Source organism: Aotus nancymaae, unplaced genomic scaffold (assembly GCF_030222135.1).
Source record: "Aotus nancymaae isolate 86718 unplaced genomic scaffold, 86718_ANA_hifiasm-v0.15.2.pri h1tg000028l, whole genome shotgun sequence".
NCBI lineage: Eukaryota > Metazoa > Chordata > Mammalia > Primates > Aotidae > Aotus > Aotus nancymaae.
Window position 1 is genome coordinate 122,745 of NW_026988441.1, and position 15,162 is coordinate 137,906.

Below are 15,162 nucleotides of genomic sequence, written 5' to 3' on the forward strand. Positions count from 1 at the left end.
CAGAGTAAGACCTTATCTCAAAAAAGAAAAAATAATTAAAGTGAGATGGGCAGGTGAAAACAAACCTTCTGAGAGGAGGCCTTGCCCACTGGAACCTACCTCCACCTTACCAGAGACTGAGATCCAAAAGGTGAAAAACGAGAGAGGTGAAGACTGATGCCATGACCCTCCAGCAGGAAAATGAGAACATTCAAACCGCAAAGCCCACCTTGGGAAAAGCACCATTCGGCACGAACAGCCCAGACTCACATCAGCTCTTCTATCTTGCACATCGGGTGCTTCAGCGTCTCACACAGGTACTTGACTTCAGTACGGCAGAGGCTACTGCCATACAGGCTCAGAATTTTCAGGTGAGGGTTATGAAGAACAGCCCTAAATAATTCTGAATCATGTCCAAAGTTAGACATAAAAGTAAGCCTGCAAAAGATTAAAAAATATATAGTCATGCAACGAGATCCCAGCACGAAGCCAGACACCTCTCGTATGATTCTTCCTGCCCTGAATACTTGGCCTCACGACACTGTTTCTGGAATTCTGGTCACTCCTGCTCATAAATTATTTCTCAATGGCGTCTTCAGACACCAGACAAGCACAGAGGCTCAAGCTGTTGAGAGTTTTCCTGTTTCTTCCTAGTCTGTCCGCTAGTACATAACACCAAGCATGTAAGGAAAATGAGTCAGACGAATCCCATGTTAAACTGAGCCCCTGAGAACAGGGACAAACTGTGCTTGTCCCTCTCTGTGTTCCAGGATTAATGCCTCACATAAAATAGGCACATATCTGAGTTAATGCTCCGAGCAAAACTGTTACCCAAGGAAAGAACCCATTTCTTTTTCAAAACTAAGATTTTTTTAATGAAGGAGACAATGTTAAGAACTGTCAAAAACAACTCAGGCTCCAGAGTTACAGAAAACTGGATCTGACATTTTGCTTCTCTCCTTGTTGCTTTTGCAAGATTGGGCAAATAACCTAATGGCTGTGTGGTCCAGTCTCTTCATGAAATAAAAAATATGTTCATGGTGATTGAGAAATTAGCATTTGAATTGCTTGAACCCAGGAGGCGGAGGTTGCGGTGAGCCTAGATCGTGCCATTGCACTCCAGACTGGGTAACAAGAGCGAAACTCCGTCTCAAAAAAAAACAAAAACAACAAAAAAAAAGAGAAATTAGCATTTAAGGCCGGCCACAGTGGCTTACACCTGTAATCCCAGCACTTAGGGAGGCCGAGGCAGGCGGATCACATGAGGTCAAGAGTTTGAGACCAGCCTGGCCAACAAGGCAAAACCCTCTCTCTACTAAAAATACAAAAAATTAGCCAGGTGTGGTGGTGCATGTCTGTAATCCCAGCTACTCAGGAGGCTGAGGTAGGATAATCACTTAAACCTGGGAGGCAGAGGTTGCAGTGAGCTGAGATCACGCCATTGCACTCCAGCCTGGGCAACAAGAGCAAAACTCCATCTCAAAAAAAAGAAATTAGCATTTATTGTTGTAAGGCCGGCTGCCTCACCGGGAGTTAAATGGACACACTTATCTCTCCCCATGCTGGCCTCTATGCTGGCTCCCCACACCCACTCCTATCTGTTCTCTCTATGCAGGCTCCACACACCCACTCCTGCATTCCTCACTCGACCCCTTCAAAATTAAAAAACCCCGCCAAAGATTTGTCCAACGGCAGCTTAACATTGACCTCCCCAGCCGGTCAGCCCACCAGTAGTCCTGCCTGGCAACCAATGGCAGCTCGCCCCATCAGCACCTTGACTTTCCCTCACCAATGAAACTCTCTGCTCTTTGTTTCCCTAATGATCAATCAATCCTCCTCACCAATGAAACTGTCTGCTCTTTGTTTCCCTAAAGACCAATCAATTACCTCCACTCCCTATAAAACCCCACACCCTGAGAAGCTCAGTGCGACTTCTCTGGCCCCTTCCCGGACCACAGAACCTCGCCTGGGAGCTGAATAAATTGGATTCTCATTTTCTCACACTGGCCTCAGTTTCCTCATTTTAACTTGGCAATATACCTTACAATTGTAATGCCTGGAACACGGGCAATTCATGTTGGCTTTTATTTTAATATCTACATGTATTTGCCATATATGTGTATTTATAAACCAAATGCATATCTATAAACCAGGTATTTACCAAATATGTATTTGCAAACCAGAATATGTACTTATAAACCAGACAAAATTCATATATAAACCAAATATATGTATTTATATATTAGCCTGATAAATGTGTATTTACAAACCAGACACACATAAGTATAAATACATGACACGTAAAAACTGCCGCATGAGACTCCTGGTATTACAGCACATGAGTACACCCTGGTTTCTCTCCTAGTCAACTTTAAGAAATGACAGAATTTTAAAAGTAAATATTTTGCCATGTTCAAAAACTAGAATGGGAATTTTTTTTTTTTTTTTTTTTTTTTTGAGACGGAGTTTCACTCATTACCCCAGGCTGGAGTGCAGTGGCGTGATCTCGGCTCACTGCAACCTCCGCCTCCCAGATTCAGGCAATTCTCCTGCCTCAGCCTCCTGAGTAGCTGGGATTACAGGCACGCACCACCGTGTCCAGCTAATTTTTTGTATTTTTAGTAGAGACGGGGTTTCACCATGTTGACCAGGATGGTCTCGATCTCTTGACCTTGTGATCCGCCCGCCTCGGCCTCCCAAAGTGCTGGGATTACAGGCATGAGCCACCGCGCCCGGCCCAGGAATGGGAATTTTGAGTAGGCCAGAATCAAAAGACAGTTAAGGGCAGATTGCAGAAAGAAATGGCAGGCTGGAGGAAGTGCGGGGACTGCTGGCAGAGTGATCCCCTCAACGTGAGCGATACCCAGGTCCACCTGCCCGTGGAAAGCAGGCATTCCCTATCAACCACATCGTCTGTACGGTGAACCACTGTCATCAGTTAGGTTCCTGGAAACTCTCCTGAAGTCCAAGTTTCAAGACATCAGCCAAAGGCCAACCTAGCAAACAGGCCCTTCTAGAGACAGCAGTCTTCAGTCTGCTATGTTCACTTTCTTCTGCACAAATATGTTGGCCAATAATTTGATGCAATAACTCTTACCAAAAATATGTATAAGGTGCTTTGGGAGCATAGAACGTCTCCCATAATGACATGACCTTTCAAGCTGAAGGAAGACAAATTTAACCCGACAGCAGTAAGCTGGCTCGTAGGGGTGAAGAGAACAGCATGGCCCAGGCAAATCAAGACAAGTATCAGGAACGACTGTGTTTCTCTCTACTCTCTCATACGCTATGTGTATAAAATAACAAAAACGTCATCAGGATTCAGAGACTGAAGAAACTATTGCACACTAGCACCCTGCTCTGTTATAAAGTCTACCTATTACGCTTACCTTTACTATTTTTCTTTTTACAAAATCGAAGGCTATTTTTCCGTCTGTCCTCAGCATCTTCCTTTCTCACCTGGGAAACATCTCCTCCACCCATCCACATGCAAGCAAAGCTCGCCCCGAACCAGGACTGCTCCGTCCCTGTCCCTCCGACTTGATTTCATCTAGACGTCACTACTTTTTTTTTTTTTTTTTTTGAGACGGAGTTTCGCTCTTGTTACCCAGGCTGGAGTGCAATGGCGCAATCTCGGCTCACCGCAACCTCCGCCTCCTGAGTTCAGGCAATTCTCCTGCCTCAGCCTCCCGAGTAGCTGGGATTACAGGCACGCACCACCGTGCCCAGCTAATTTTTTGTATTTTTAGTAGAGGCGGGGTTTCACCATGTTGACCAGGATGGTCTCGATCTCTTGACCTCGTGATCCACCCGCCTCGGCCTCCCAAAGTGCTGGGATTACAGGCGTGAGCCACCGCGCCCGGCCGTCACTACGTTTAATACACTGGACTGCAGCTCTTCATTTATGCACCAGTGGAGAGAAGGAAACTCTGCTATTTGCTTAAAGGACAAGTTAACATTGAACTTACATGAGTTTTTGGAGTTTACAAACAGGCTGAGCCAGCGCTTTGCAAAGAATGGCCAGGGAGGCGTCATCGAAGCTGGTGTTCTCCATGTCTAACGTCTGGAAGTTCTTGTTGTTACTGAACATTGAGCAAAGCTCCCGCCAATACATGAGCTTCTCATTGTGTCTATGAGAGAACAGAGACTGATTGTCCAGTGACTCAACTCCATTCAAGGCATTCTCAAAACAGGAAGAACACCATTTCCAAGCCCCTCAAAGCTGACGAGACACCCAGGCCTGAAGAGGGAGGTCAGCCAGGCAAACTGAGGCAACATGACACAGTAGTTAGAAAGCAGGCCCTGGCCGGGCAGTGGCTCATGCCTGTAATCCCAGCACTTTGGGAGGCCAGGGCAAGAGAATCACTTGAGCTCAGGAGTTTGAGAACGGCCTGGGCAACAGAGCAAGACTCCATCTCTACTAAAAATTACAAACATTAGCCAGGTGTGGTGGCATACACCTGTGGTCCCAGCACTTTGGGAGGCCGAGGCAGGCAGATCACCTGGGGTCAGGAGTTCAAGACCACCCTGGCCAACATGGTGAAACCCCGTCTCTACTAAAAATAAAAATAAATTAGCCGGGTGTGTGGCATATGCCTGTAGTCCCAGCTACTCAGGAGGCTGAGGCAGGAGAATCACTTGAACCCAGGAGGTGGAGGTTGCAGTGAGTCGAGATTGTGCCACTGCACTACAGCCTGGGCAATAGAGTGAGACTCCATCTCAAAAAAAAAAAAGAAGAAAAAGAAAAGAAAAGAAAAAAATTAGCCAGGTGTGGTGGCATATACCTGTAGTCCCAACTATTTGGGGACTGAGGTGGAAGGATCACTTAAGCCCAGGAGTCCAGGACTGAAGTGAGCTATGATCATGACACTGCACTATGCTAGGGAAACAGAGCAAGACCCTGTCTCAAAAAAAAAAAAAAGTGAGCATTGTTTACATTCGCAAAGACATGGAATCAACCTAAATGTCCATCAATGACAGACTGGATAAAGAAAAAGTGGTACATCAACACCATGGAATACGATGCAGCCCTAAAAAGGAACAAGACCATGTCCTTTGCAGGGACATGGATGGAGCTGGCAGCCATTATCCTCAGCAAACCAGCGCAGCAAGAGAAAACCAAGTACCACGTGTTCTCACTTCTAAGTAGGAGATGAACAATGAGAACACATGGATACAGGGAGGGGAACATCACACACTGGGGCCTGTTGGAGTGTGGGGTTGGGAGGAGGGAGAGCATCAGGAAGAATAGCTAGTGGGAGCCGGGCTTAATACCTGGGTGATGAAGTGATCTGTGCAGCAAACCACCACGGCACACATTTACCTGTGTCAGAAACCTGCACATCCTGTCCGTGGACCCCCAAACTTAAAAGTTGGAAATAAAGTGGATACTGAGACAAGAGTAATTGACTGGAATCAAACTCTGGTGTGACCGCTTGGTAACCATGTGACCCTGCACAGGCTACTCAGGCTTATTCTGCTGCATTCTCCTCTTTTAGATGAGAATACTTGATTGTTATGTGAACAAGGGTTACTTGGTGACCCCTCAGTGAACAGGGAGCTATATCCAAACACATCATCATGAAAAACAGTCCCCTCCTAGTGAGGTCACCAGAAGTCACCCAGTGAGGTGCATGTGCTCAGGGGGGAGGCGGGGAAGCATAGTCTGAAAACATAAAATTGGTTTAAAAAAAAAAAAAAAAAGGGGCCGGGCGCGGTGGCTCATGCCTATAATCCCAGCACTTTGGGAGGCCGAGGCAGGTGGATCACGAAGTCAAGAGATCGAGACCATCCTGGTCAACATGGTGAAACCCCATCTCTACTAAAAATACAAAAAATTAGCTGGGCATGGTGGCGTGTGCCTGTAATCCCAGCTACTCAGGAGGCTGAGGCAGGAGAATTGCCCGAACCCAGGAGGCGGAGGTTGCGGTGAGCCGAGATTGCGCCATTGCACTCCAGGCTGGGTAACAAGAGTGAAACTCCATCTCAAAAAAAAAAAAAAAAAAAAAGATGCAGAAGGCAGGCCACAGTGGCTCGTGCTTGTAATCCCAGCACTTTGGACAGATCACCTGAGTTCAAGAGTTCAAGACCAGCCTGGCTAACATGGCAAAACCCCATCTCTAACAAAAATACAAAAATCAGCCAGACACAGTGGCGCATGCCTGTAATCCCAGCTACTCAGGAGGCTGAGGCAGGAGAGTGGCTTGAATGCCAGAGGTGGAAGTTGCAATGAGCAGAGATCACGCCACTGCACTCCAGCCTGGGCGACAGAGCAAGACTCCATCTCAAAAAAGAAAAATCCTGCTAGCCTCTTAACTTCACACATTGGCCCTGTGAAGTAGATAAAACTTTTATTCCTCTTTATACAAATGGACAAAGTTCAAGAAGTTGCAGCTCATGATCCCACAGCTGGCAAACATTAGTGCCAAGGCTGGAAGGGACGCCTTTCTGACCACAACCTCCTTGCTGTTAAATACAATAGCATAAGGCCCATGAGATACCCACTGGACACCAGCACAAACTCCAAGTGTAGTGCCTGGGGCGGGGGATTCACAGACGGACTCACTCTGAAACACATCCTGAGTCATCGGGAAAGATATTCTCCATACACAGGCGAAGTGTAGTTAAACTGTGACAATGTTTCACGCAGAATGACGCTATTACCAAGTGTTCTATGTTAGCAATATAAATGTAAACTTCTTCAAAGAAATTCATCACTTGTGTTACAAATCCTTTTTCCTGAGTTTCAAATAAACAACTGAATAATTCCTGGAAACCTATCGCTTCCCTGTCGGCTTCACACTGGCTGAAACTTTGAAGGCACTGGGCTATTTCCTGCTGGAGGTCTTTTGACAGTGGAAAACCGAAGGATGTCTCCAGCATGCTGGCGATTTCTTCTGTGGAAATTCCAAACACAAACACCCCCATCTGGGTCAAGAAGTTTTGAGGTTGAGCCACACTTGCTCTGACAAGCTGGGTTATGCTTCCGATGGCCGGGTTAGGACTATCTCCGGGTCCTTTGAGCAAATAAAACATGGCGGCACAGAACTCTTGTATACACACGTGGATGAAGGTAAAACAGTCCCCTGACCTCTGGAGGAGTTTCATACCCACCCACATCAAGCCCTCGGACTCAGATAACCCATTCCTCCGGAGATCCTCACGGCAAAATACAAACGTGTGTGTCCACAGTCCCTCTGCAGCCAAAGCACTCAGGTTTTTCAGTCGGGCTCTGTTCAGCTTAGGTGGAGAACTCTGACTTCCTGCTTTGAATACGCTTGTCATAAAGGATGCGTGTAAGGAGGTGGTGTTTTGGGAGTTTATTTCAAGGTCTTCTCCCCTCTCTAGCCTGTATTTCATGCAAGTACAGACCAGCCAGCATATAAAGGGATTATGGCACAAGATAAACAGCGGTCCAATATCTCTCACAAAATTAAAGACTTTCAAGGCTTTATTCTTCTCACCGAAGAAGCAGGAGAAATACATCTTCCTTTCAGGCTCAGTGAATCCCGAGAGCTTGATGAGTTTGGGATGCTCCAGCACGAAATAGTTTTTTCGCATACCCACTTGTCCTAAGGCAAGAAGCAGGGAGCACTCCGGAAGCATCTTTTTTTGCAACAAACTGCTCAGGATCACTGGCAACGGCTGCCGCTGCCTCCAGTCATCACACAGGTCAGCCTTGTGGTCCAAGTCAAGCTTCAGTTGCTCAAAGCCATCCATGATCAAGAGAATTCGCTCTGGCTGGGCAAAAATGTCTTCGATCTTCTCTGAAGACTCAGGCCAGTCCCTAGAGAGGAGCTCCGGTAAGCTGGTCTCTGTGATACTGTTCATTTCATAGACAGTGAGGAAAAATACAAATGTGAACCTATCCTTCCAGAAGTTTCCCTCTGCCCAGTCCAACATCACTTTTCTTAAAAGGGTTGTTTTTCCAATTCCATCAGGCCCTTCCACGACCACAGTGACAGGTGTGGCCGCAGCAGTGAACGCCTTACTCAGTACCGTCCGCTCGTGTTTCATGCTTTCTCTGTAGAAGTGCTCGGGGACGTGAAGACACGTTTCCTTTTCCCATATGAGCTGAAATTTTTCCTTTATTTGCTTTCTATATGGGTTGAGTTTACCTGTGTTAGTGAGAACAGAAGATAGTTAAAAACGCACTCATTCTTTTATACTCCTCAGAACTGTCAACAAAAAATAAAATTCTAATACCCGCCAGCCATCTGAATGGAGGACGTTCTTAGACAGAGTGCTTTTAAAATTTAACCCGAAAGGCCAGGTGCAGTGGCTCACGCCTGTAATCCCAGCACTTTGGGAGGCCGAGGCGGGTGGATCACTTTAAGTCAGAAGTTTAAGACCAGCCACGCCTTGAACTCCTTGACATGGTGAGACCCCGTCTCTACTAAAAATACAAAAATTAGCCATGTGTGGTGGCACATGCCTGTAATCCCACCTACTCAGGAGGTTGAGGCAAAAGAATCGCTTGAACCCGGGAGGTGGAGGTTGCAGTGAGCCAAGATCACGCCACTGTACTCCAGCCTGAGCAACACAGCGAGACTCTGACTCTAAAAAAAAAATCAACCTGAGAGATGAGTTCACGCCATGGCGAGAAGTGGAGGTCAGACATACCTCATTATACCCCTCCCCAATTCGCACTAACAGAGGCTTTAAGTCTGACAAGAAACATTTTACAACCTATTCTCTCTGAAGGCTTCCTCTGCAAATAAGGACTTGGAGCTCCATAATCCTTTATCTTAATCCAGACATTTCCTTTATTTTCATTCCAGGTCTTTAGATAAACTCAACCAATTGTCACCAGGCGCCGGCTCATGCCGGTAATCCCAGCACTTTGGGAGGCCAAGGTGGGCAGATAATGAGATCAAGAGATCCAGACCATCCTGGCCAACACTGTAAAACCCTGTCTCTACTAAAAATACAAAAATTAGCTGGGTGTGGTGGCACGCGCCTGTGGTCCCAACTACTCGGGAGGCTGAGGCAGGAGAATTGCTTGAACCCGGGAGGCAGAGGTTACAATGAGCAAGATCGTACCACTGCACTCCAGCCTGGGCAACGAAAGCGAAACTCTGTCTCAAAAACAAAAAACAAAGTCAACCAATTGTCAATCAGAGAATTTTTAAACCCACCTACAACCTGTAAGCCTCCCCCAACCCCCCAGCAGCTTCCAGTCGTCCCACCTTCCTTTCTCAGCCAAAGCAATGTGTTTTTTTTTTTTTTTTTCTTTTGAGACAGAGTTTCGCTCTCATTACCCAGGCTGGAGTGCAGTGGCGCGATCTCAGCTTACCGCAACCTCTGCCTCCTGGGTTCAGGCAATTCTCCTGCCTCAGCCTCCTGAGTAGCTGGGATTACAGGCACGCGCCACCATGCCCAGCTAATTTTTTGTATTAGTAGAGACGGGGTTTCACCATGTTGACCAGGATGGTCTTGATCTCTTGACCTCGTGATCCACCCGCCTCGGCCTCCCAAAGTGCTGGGATTACAGGATTGAGCCACCGGACCCGGCCACCAATGTGTTTCTTATGTGCATTTGATTGAAGTCTCACGTCTCCCTAACATATATAAAATCAACCTGCACCCCAACCACCTTGGGGACATGTTCTCGGGACCTCCTGAAGGCTGTGTCACAGGCCAGGGTCACTCATATTTGGCTCAGAATAAATCTTTTTCAGTATACTACAGAATTTGACTCTCTTCATTGGCAGAATGACGCCTAGAGGTTCACTTGAACACACAGGGAAAGACTGGCGTACACATCAAGGTAACCAGGCTGGTTAGTTTTGTCTGGATCACAATCTGTCTGAAATCACGTTCGTAAACCTAGAGTGGCAGGCCACTGTGAGGTGTGAACACCTGAGAATCATATTCCAAGCTGGAAGGGGTGGCAGCTCCCCAGTACAGAATCCGAAAGCACCACCATTTACACCGTTTATTTGCTAAGGATCCCCCGGGGGTCAAGGATGAGAGACGGCTGACTCCGCACATTTCATCTCAACAACTCATTACAGTTCACCCTATTTCTACTTTCCAAAACAAGTACCGAGTTGATGTGTCTGGACTAATTTAGACTGAAGACTCGGTATCAAGGGTCGGGTGTATGTCCCACGTGTTGGATCTGAAGCCGTAAGGTCTAGGTATTTGTCTTGCACCATGCTGGCTGTACTGAATTTCAGAAATGCACCTCTGAACCATCACTTGTTTGTTTTTTCCTTTGGAGACAGGATCTCACTCCGTCGCCCAGGCTGGAGTGCAGTGGCACAATGCCAGCTCATTGCAACCTCCCACTCCCAGGCTCAAGTGATCCTCCTGTGTCAGACTCCCAAGTAGCTGGGACTATAGGCGTGTGCCACGACACTTGGCTAATTTTTGTTTTTTTGGTAGAGATGGGATTTCACTACGTTGCCCAAGGTGGGTTCAAACTCCTGGGCTCAAGCGATCCACCCACGTTGGCTTCCCGAAGTGCCGGAATTACAGATGTGAGCCGCCTTGCCCACCTGAACCTTCCTTCTTTCAACTTGCCTTTACGGCCTTCACCCGCCTTTCTGTCACTTCATTTTGGTCAACAGTGTTACAGTAACTGAGATTTGAGTGTTCCTGTTCCAACGATTAGAAACAAACTCCTACTCTCCCGTCTCTTATCAGCCAGCTTTGCCTTCCCTATACACCGGGACAGACATAAAGACATTCCTTCCATCCTTCGGTGGCAGTTCACGTATACTCCTAACCTGACAATGGCCTTGGGGTCTCTTGATGACAGCCTCTCTTAATCCTGATTATTAAGAGCCAGGATTGCAACCTTTATCTGATATTTCCAGTGATAGCTGTTATCAAGCCAAAGTTTAGAGACTTGTAAGAATTTTGGCCGGGCGCAGTGGCTCGCACCTGTAATCCCAACACTTTGGGAGGCCGGGAGCTCAAAACCAACCTGGCCCACGTAGTGAAACCCCGTCTCTACTAAAAATACAAAACTCAGCCGGTGCGGTGGCTGACACCTATAATCCCAACACTTTGGGAGGCCAGGAGCTCAAAACCAGCCTGGCCCACGTAGTGAAACCCCGTCTCTACTAAAAATACAAAACTCAGCCGGTACGGTGGCACGTGCCTGTGGTTCCAGCTACTCAGGAGGCAGAGACACAGGAATTGCTTGAACCTAGGAGGCTGGAAATTACAGTGAGCCAAGATCGCACCACTGCACTTGAGTGTGGACCGCAGAGTGAGACTCTGTCTCAAAAAAAAAAAAAAGTTTCACTGTATCAATTGCTTCTAAAATTGATCTTGTCTATATAACTTTCCCCTAATTTCTGCATTCTCTTTAATTGAACTGATAGCAGGTCACCTATCAGCAAAATACATATTTTATGCAGTTTAATGAGTGATGAGAAATGGGGAAGGGAGAAAAATTAAAATTCTGTTCATAATCTGTTTTCAAATTTCAGAAAAATCTCGAGTCTGGGAAGGGAATGAACAGACTGCAAAGAGACCCTACAGTTGCTCACATAAAGGCAAGGATGGTTCCTCCAACGGTGTCTGTTCTCCTTGCACACTCAACTGTGGCCACCACAAGAGGGTGCAGCATCCATTTTTATTCTCCGCTATTCCCTTTACCACCACCACAGAGGAGTTACTCAAGTCTCTGAGCAGTGACTGAGTTTGTGCAAAGTTATTATTGTAAAGCTGTCTCGAATTTAAAACATAGGTGCTAGGCACGGTGGCTCACGCCTGTAATCCCAGCACTTTGGGAGGCCGAGGCGGGCGGATCACGAGGTCAAGAGATCGAGACCAGCCTGACCAACATGGTGAAATCCCGTCTCTACTAAAAAATACAAAAATTAGCTGGGCGTGGTGGCATGCACCTGTAGTCCCAGCTACTCGGGAGGCTGAGACAGAATTGCTTGAACCCAGGAAGCAGAGATCGCAGTGAGCCAAGATTGCGCCACTGCACTCGAGCCTGGCACCTGGCGACAGAGTGAGACTCTGTCTCAAAATAATAATAATAATAAAACATGTAGATAAAGAGAAAGGAAATAAGGCTATTCCAAAATTTCATCTATGTATGTAATCATGGTTCATAGCTTGATCTGAGTCTGTATTACTCCATGTTTTTCTTCTGCCTAATTTTTCTCTCTACAGTAGAGTTACATTGTGTGTACTATTTTGGAACATGGTTTTTGACTGAACATTATGGACATCTTTCTAAATTCATGCACATTTTCCATCGTAAAACCGTATGCTCTTTATTGATTTATTTTGTGAGACGGAGTCTCGTTCTATGGCCTAGGCTAGAGTCAGTGGTGTGATCTCAGCTCACTGCAACTTTTGCCTCCCAGGTTCAAGAGATTCTCATACCTCAGCCTCGAGAGCAGCTGGGATTACAGGTGCGAGCCATCACACCTGCCTAATTTTTGTATGTTTGGTAGATACAGGGTCTCACCATGTTGGCCAGGCTGGTCTCGAACTCCTGACCTCAGGTGATCTGCCCACCTCAACCTCCCAAAGTGCTGGGATTACAGGCGTGAGCCATTATGCCCAGCAAAACCCTATGCTATTTAAGTGAATGGGTTTATCATTCTAGTATTCACTTTCTATGCTTGCCCATAATAAATATTTGCTGATATCCCCAGGTTTTTTTGAGATAAAATTCATAAGCAATATTATTTAAAATTGAAGATTTATAATTATTCATGGTATACCTACTATGTACCAGAAATGTAGGAACCTATGATATTATAATTAATAAAAGAAAAACTCTATACATTAAAGTTGTTTGATTAAAGGCAAGGAAAATGAAGCCTTTGACCCCTATTTCCAGCATGCAACTCAGGTCACAGTGCTTAGTGGCTTACTCTCTTTCTCTTAAAAACAATGAAAAGATCGGCCAGGTGCGGTGGCTCATGCCTGTAATCCCAGCACTTTGGGAGGCCGAGATGGGTGGATCACGAGGTCAGGAGTTCAAGACCAGCCTGGCCAACATGGTGAAACCCCATCTCTAAATGGAAAAAAAAAAAAAAGAAAAGGTCACATTACAATATTCATGTCCCATCTCAGAGATGAAATAGGACATTCAAGATTCAGTGTCTCAAGTGAGAAACTCTCAGTTCAGACATTGACTCGGCCACTCTTTCAGGTGCCAACATAAAACTTTCAGCAGCAAAGTCAAAGACACTAACCACACAGATAAAACTGCCAGGCGCGGTGGCGCACGCCTGTAATCCCAGCACTCTGGGAGGCCAAGGCGGGAGGATCACCTGAGCTCAGGAGTTCAAGACCAGCCTGAGCAACATGGTGAAACTCTGTCTCTACTAAAAAATACAAAAATTACCTGGGCGTCGTGGCACATGTCTGTAATCCCAGCTGCTTGGGAGGCTGAGGCAGGAGAATTGCTTGAACCTGGGAGGCAAAGTTGCAGTGAACCGAGATCACACCACTGCACTCCAGCCTGGGTGACAGAGCGAGACTCCATCGAAAGAAAAGAAAGCAAGCTAACACAGTAAGCAACTCCAAATCAAATAAAATATCCTCAAGCATCTGGGGATATGAAATAGGGTCTCGAATTAGAATTACAAACAGAAATCAATGTAACAGAACTTGATTGAGCTCAAAAGTAGAGGGAGAAGATAGCAATCCTCAGAAACAAACGCTGATTACTAATACCTGTAAGAGTCTATTTAGGCTTCCTGTTTCCCCAGAGGTGGGCACGCCACCAATGAGTCCGCCAGAACTGGTTCAGAGTCAGATCTGAGACTTTTGGAAAAGTCGTGCAACGTCTGGGAACGCTGTTTTGTCCAGTTTCCTCACCTGTAAACCTTTCCTGGGTTGTGATGAGAATGAAAACACATCATGCAGAAAGAGTGCTTCCAGGACGTGAGGGCAGCCTGGCTGTGAGGTCTGTCATCCCATTCATTGCCGGGGCTAATTTGGCTGATCTGGCCGGCTAGGTGGGTGTCCCCTTCCTCCCTCACCGCTCCGTCCGTCCAGAAGCTCCGCCCGGGGTCAAACGGCAACCTTCCCCCATAGAGGAAAGCTGTCCTTTGGTCACACAGAAAAGGAGCTATGCTCTCCTACTGGAACCTCCAAGCAGGTTCTCAAGAGGGTGTCCGTGGTACCCAGGACATACGCTGTCTGGGATCGTCTTAAATACTACCATTCTACCTACTGCTTGGTACATGTCTGGTCAGGAGGACAGGCAGTTGGGCATGGTGGCTCACTCCTGTAATCCCAGCACTTTGGGAGGCCTAGGCAGGTGGATCTCTTAAGCCCAAGAGTTCATGACCAGCCTAAGCAACATGGCAAAACTCTGTCTCTGTTTAAAAAAAAAAAAAAAAAAGGACAGGCAGCTACCATACTAGAATTCCATCTCAGTAGACATGTAATGCACACACTAACTGCCCGGTCATCTCCCATAGTAGCAATGAGTCCACCTGGGGTGGAAAAGCGGGAAGACGCTCCTTAAGTGAACGGTTTGTATCCAGGACACCATCCGCCCCCAGTTCATCACCGGCCGGAACATGAACAGCCCGGCCTTGCAAATCGTCCTGCCTCCAACTCTCATGCTGACCCACACATTCTCATCGGGTGGAGGCCGTGGCCACTCATTCAACAATGCTGTCACCTGGTCCCAGTGAACCGACCTTGCCCCTCGGGTCCCCACCCCTCCATCCAGCACTTACTCATCTCTTCCTGAGCCTTCGTCCAGAGGTCTTTGCGACTGATCTGCAGGAACAGGCTCCGCGTCACCTCCCATGCCCGTTTTCCCGGGTAACGTGTGTCCAGCAGCTTTGCTACATCTTCTTTGGAAGCCTTCTTCAACTCAGTCCAGGGGATCGGCTTGAGTTCAAATTTCAGAGCTTCTTGTTTGAGGAGCTCCTTAAATTTCCAAAACTCTTCCTTTCTGAGCTCCTTCAGATACCACAACAAGCCAAAATCCGAAAAAAAAGATTCTGCCATATTGTCCCAGGATTGTGGGCTCAGGTGTCCCCAGAAGGAAAAGAAAGATCCTGGAAAATAAAGAATGAATGATACCTGGAGAAGAATATGATCGCAGAGTTACGTTGCGGCAGCCTAAAGCAGCTCAAGTTATGGGTATCGTCGCACGTACCTTGCATCAGTCATTGTCTAGGGAGGAAGCCGCATCTTTCCCCACACAAATGCATGTGAATGGTACAGCTGACTGGCACG

The 15,162-nt window shown here is 46.8% G+C and overlaps 1 protein-coding gene across 1 annotated transcript in view; it reads right to left on the reverse strand.

The window, feature by feature from the left end:
* The window catches only part of NLRP9 (NLR family pyrin domain containing 9), a 31,102-nt gene extending 16,130 nt beyond the window's left edge, over positions 1–14,972 (reverse strand). The window contains exons 1-4 of the mRNA XM_064380780.1: positions 14,655–14,972; positions 6,545–8,096; positions 3,948–4,109; positions 250–417 (exon numbers count right to left, since the gene is read on the reverse strand). Of these exons, the coding sequence (XP_064236850.1) occupies positions 250–417; positions 3,948–4,109; positions 6,545–8,096; positions 14,655–14,931 (2,159 nt within the window). The 5' untranslated portion in view covers positions 14,932–14,972. The remainder of the gene's footprint in view (positions 1–249; positions 418–3,947; positions 4,110–6,544; positions 8,097–14,654) is intronic.
* Between the last annotated feature and the right edge of the window lie 190 nt (positions 14,973–15,162).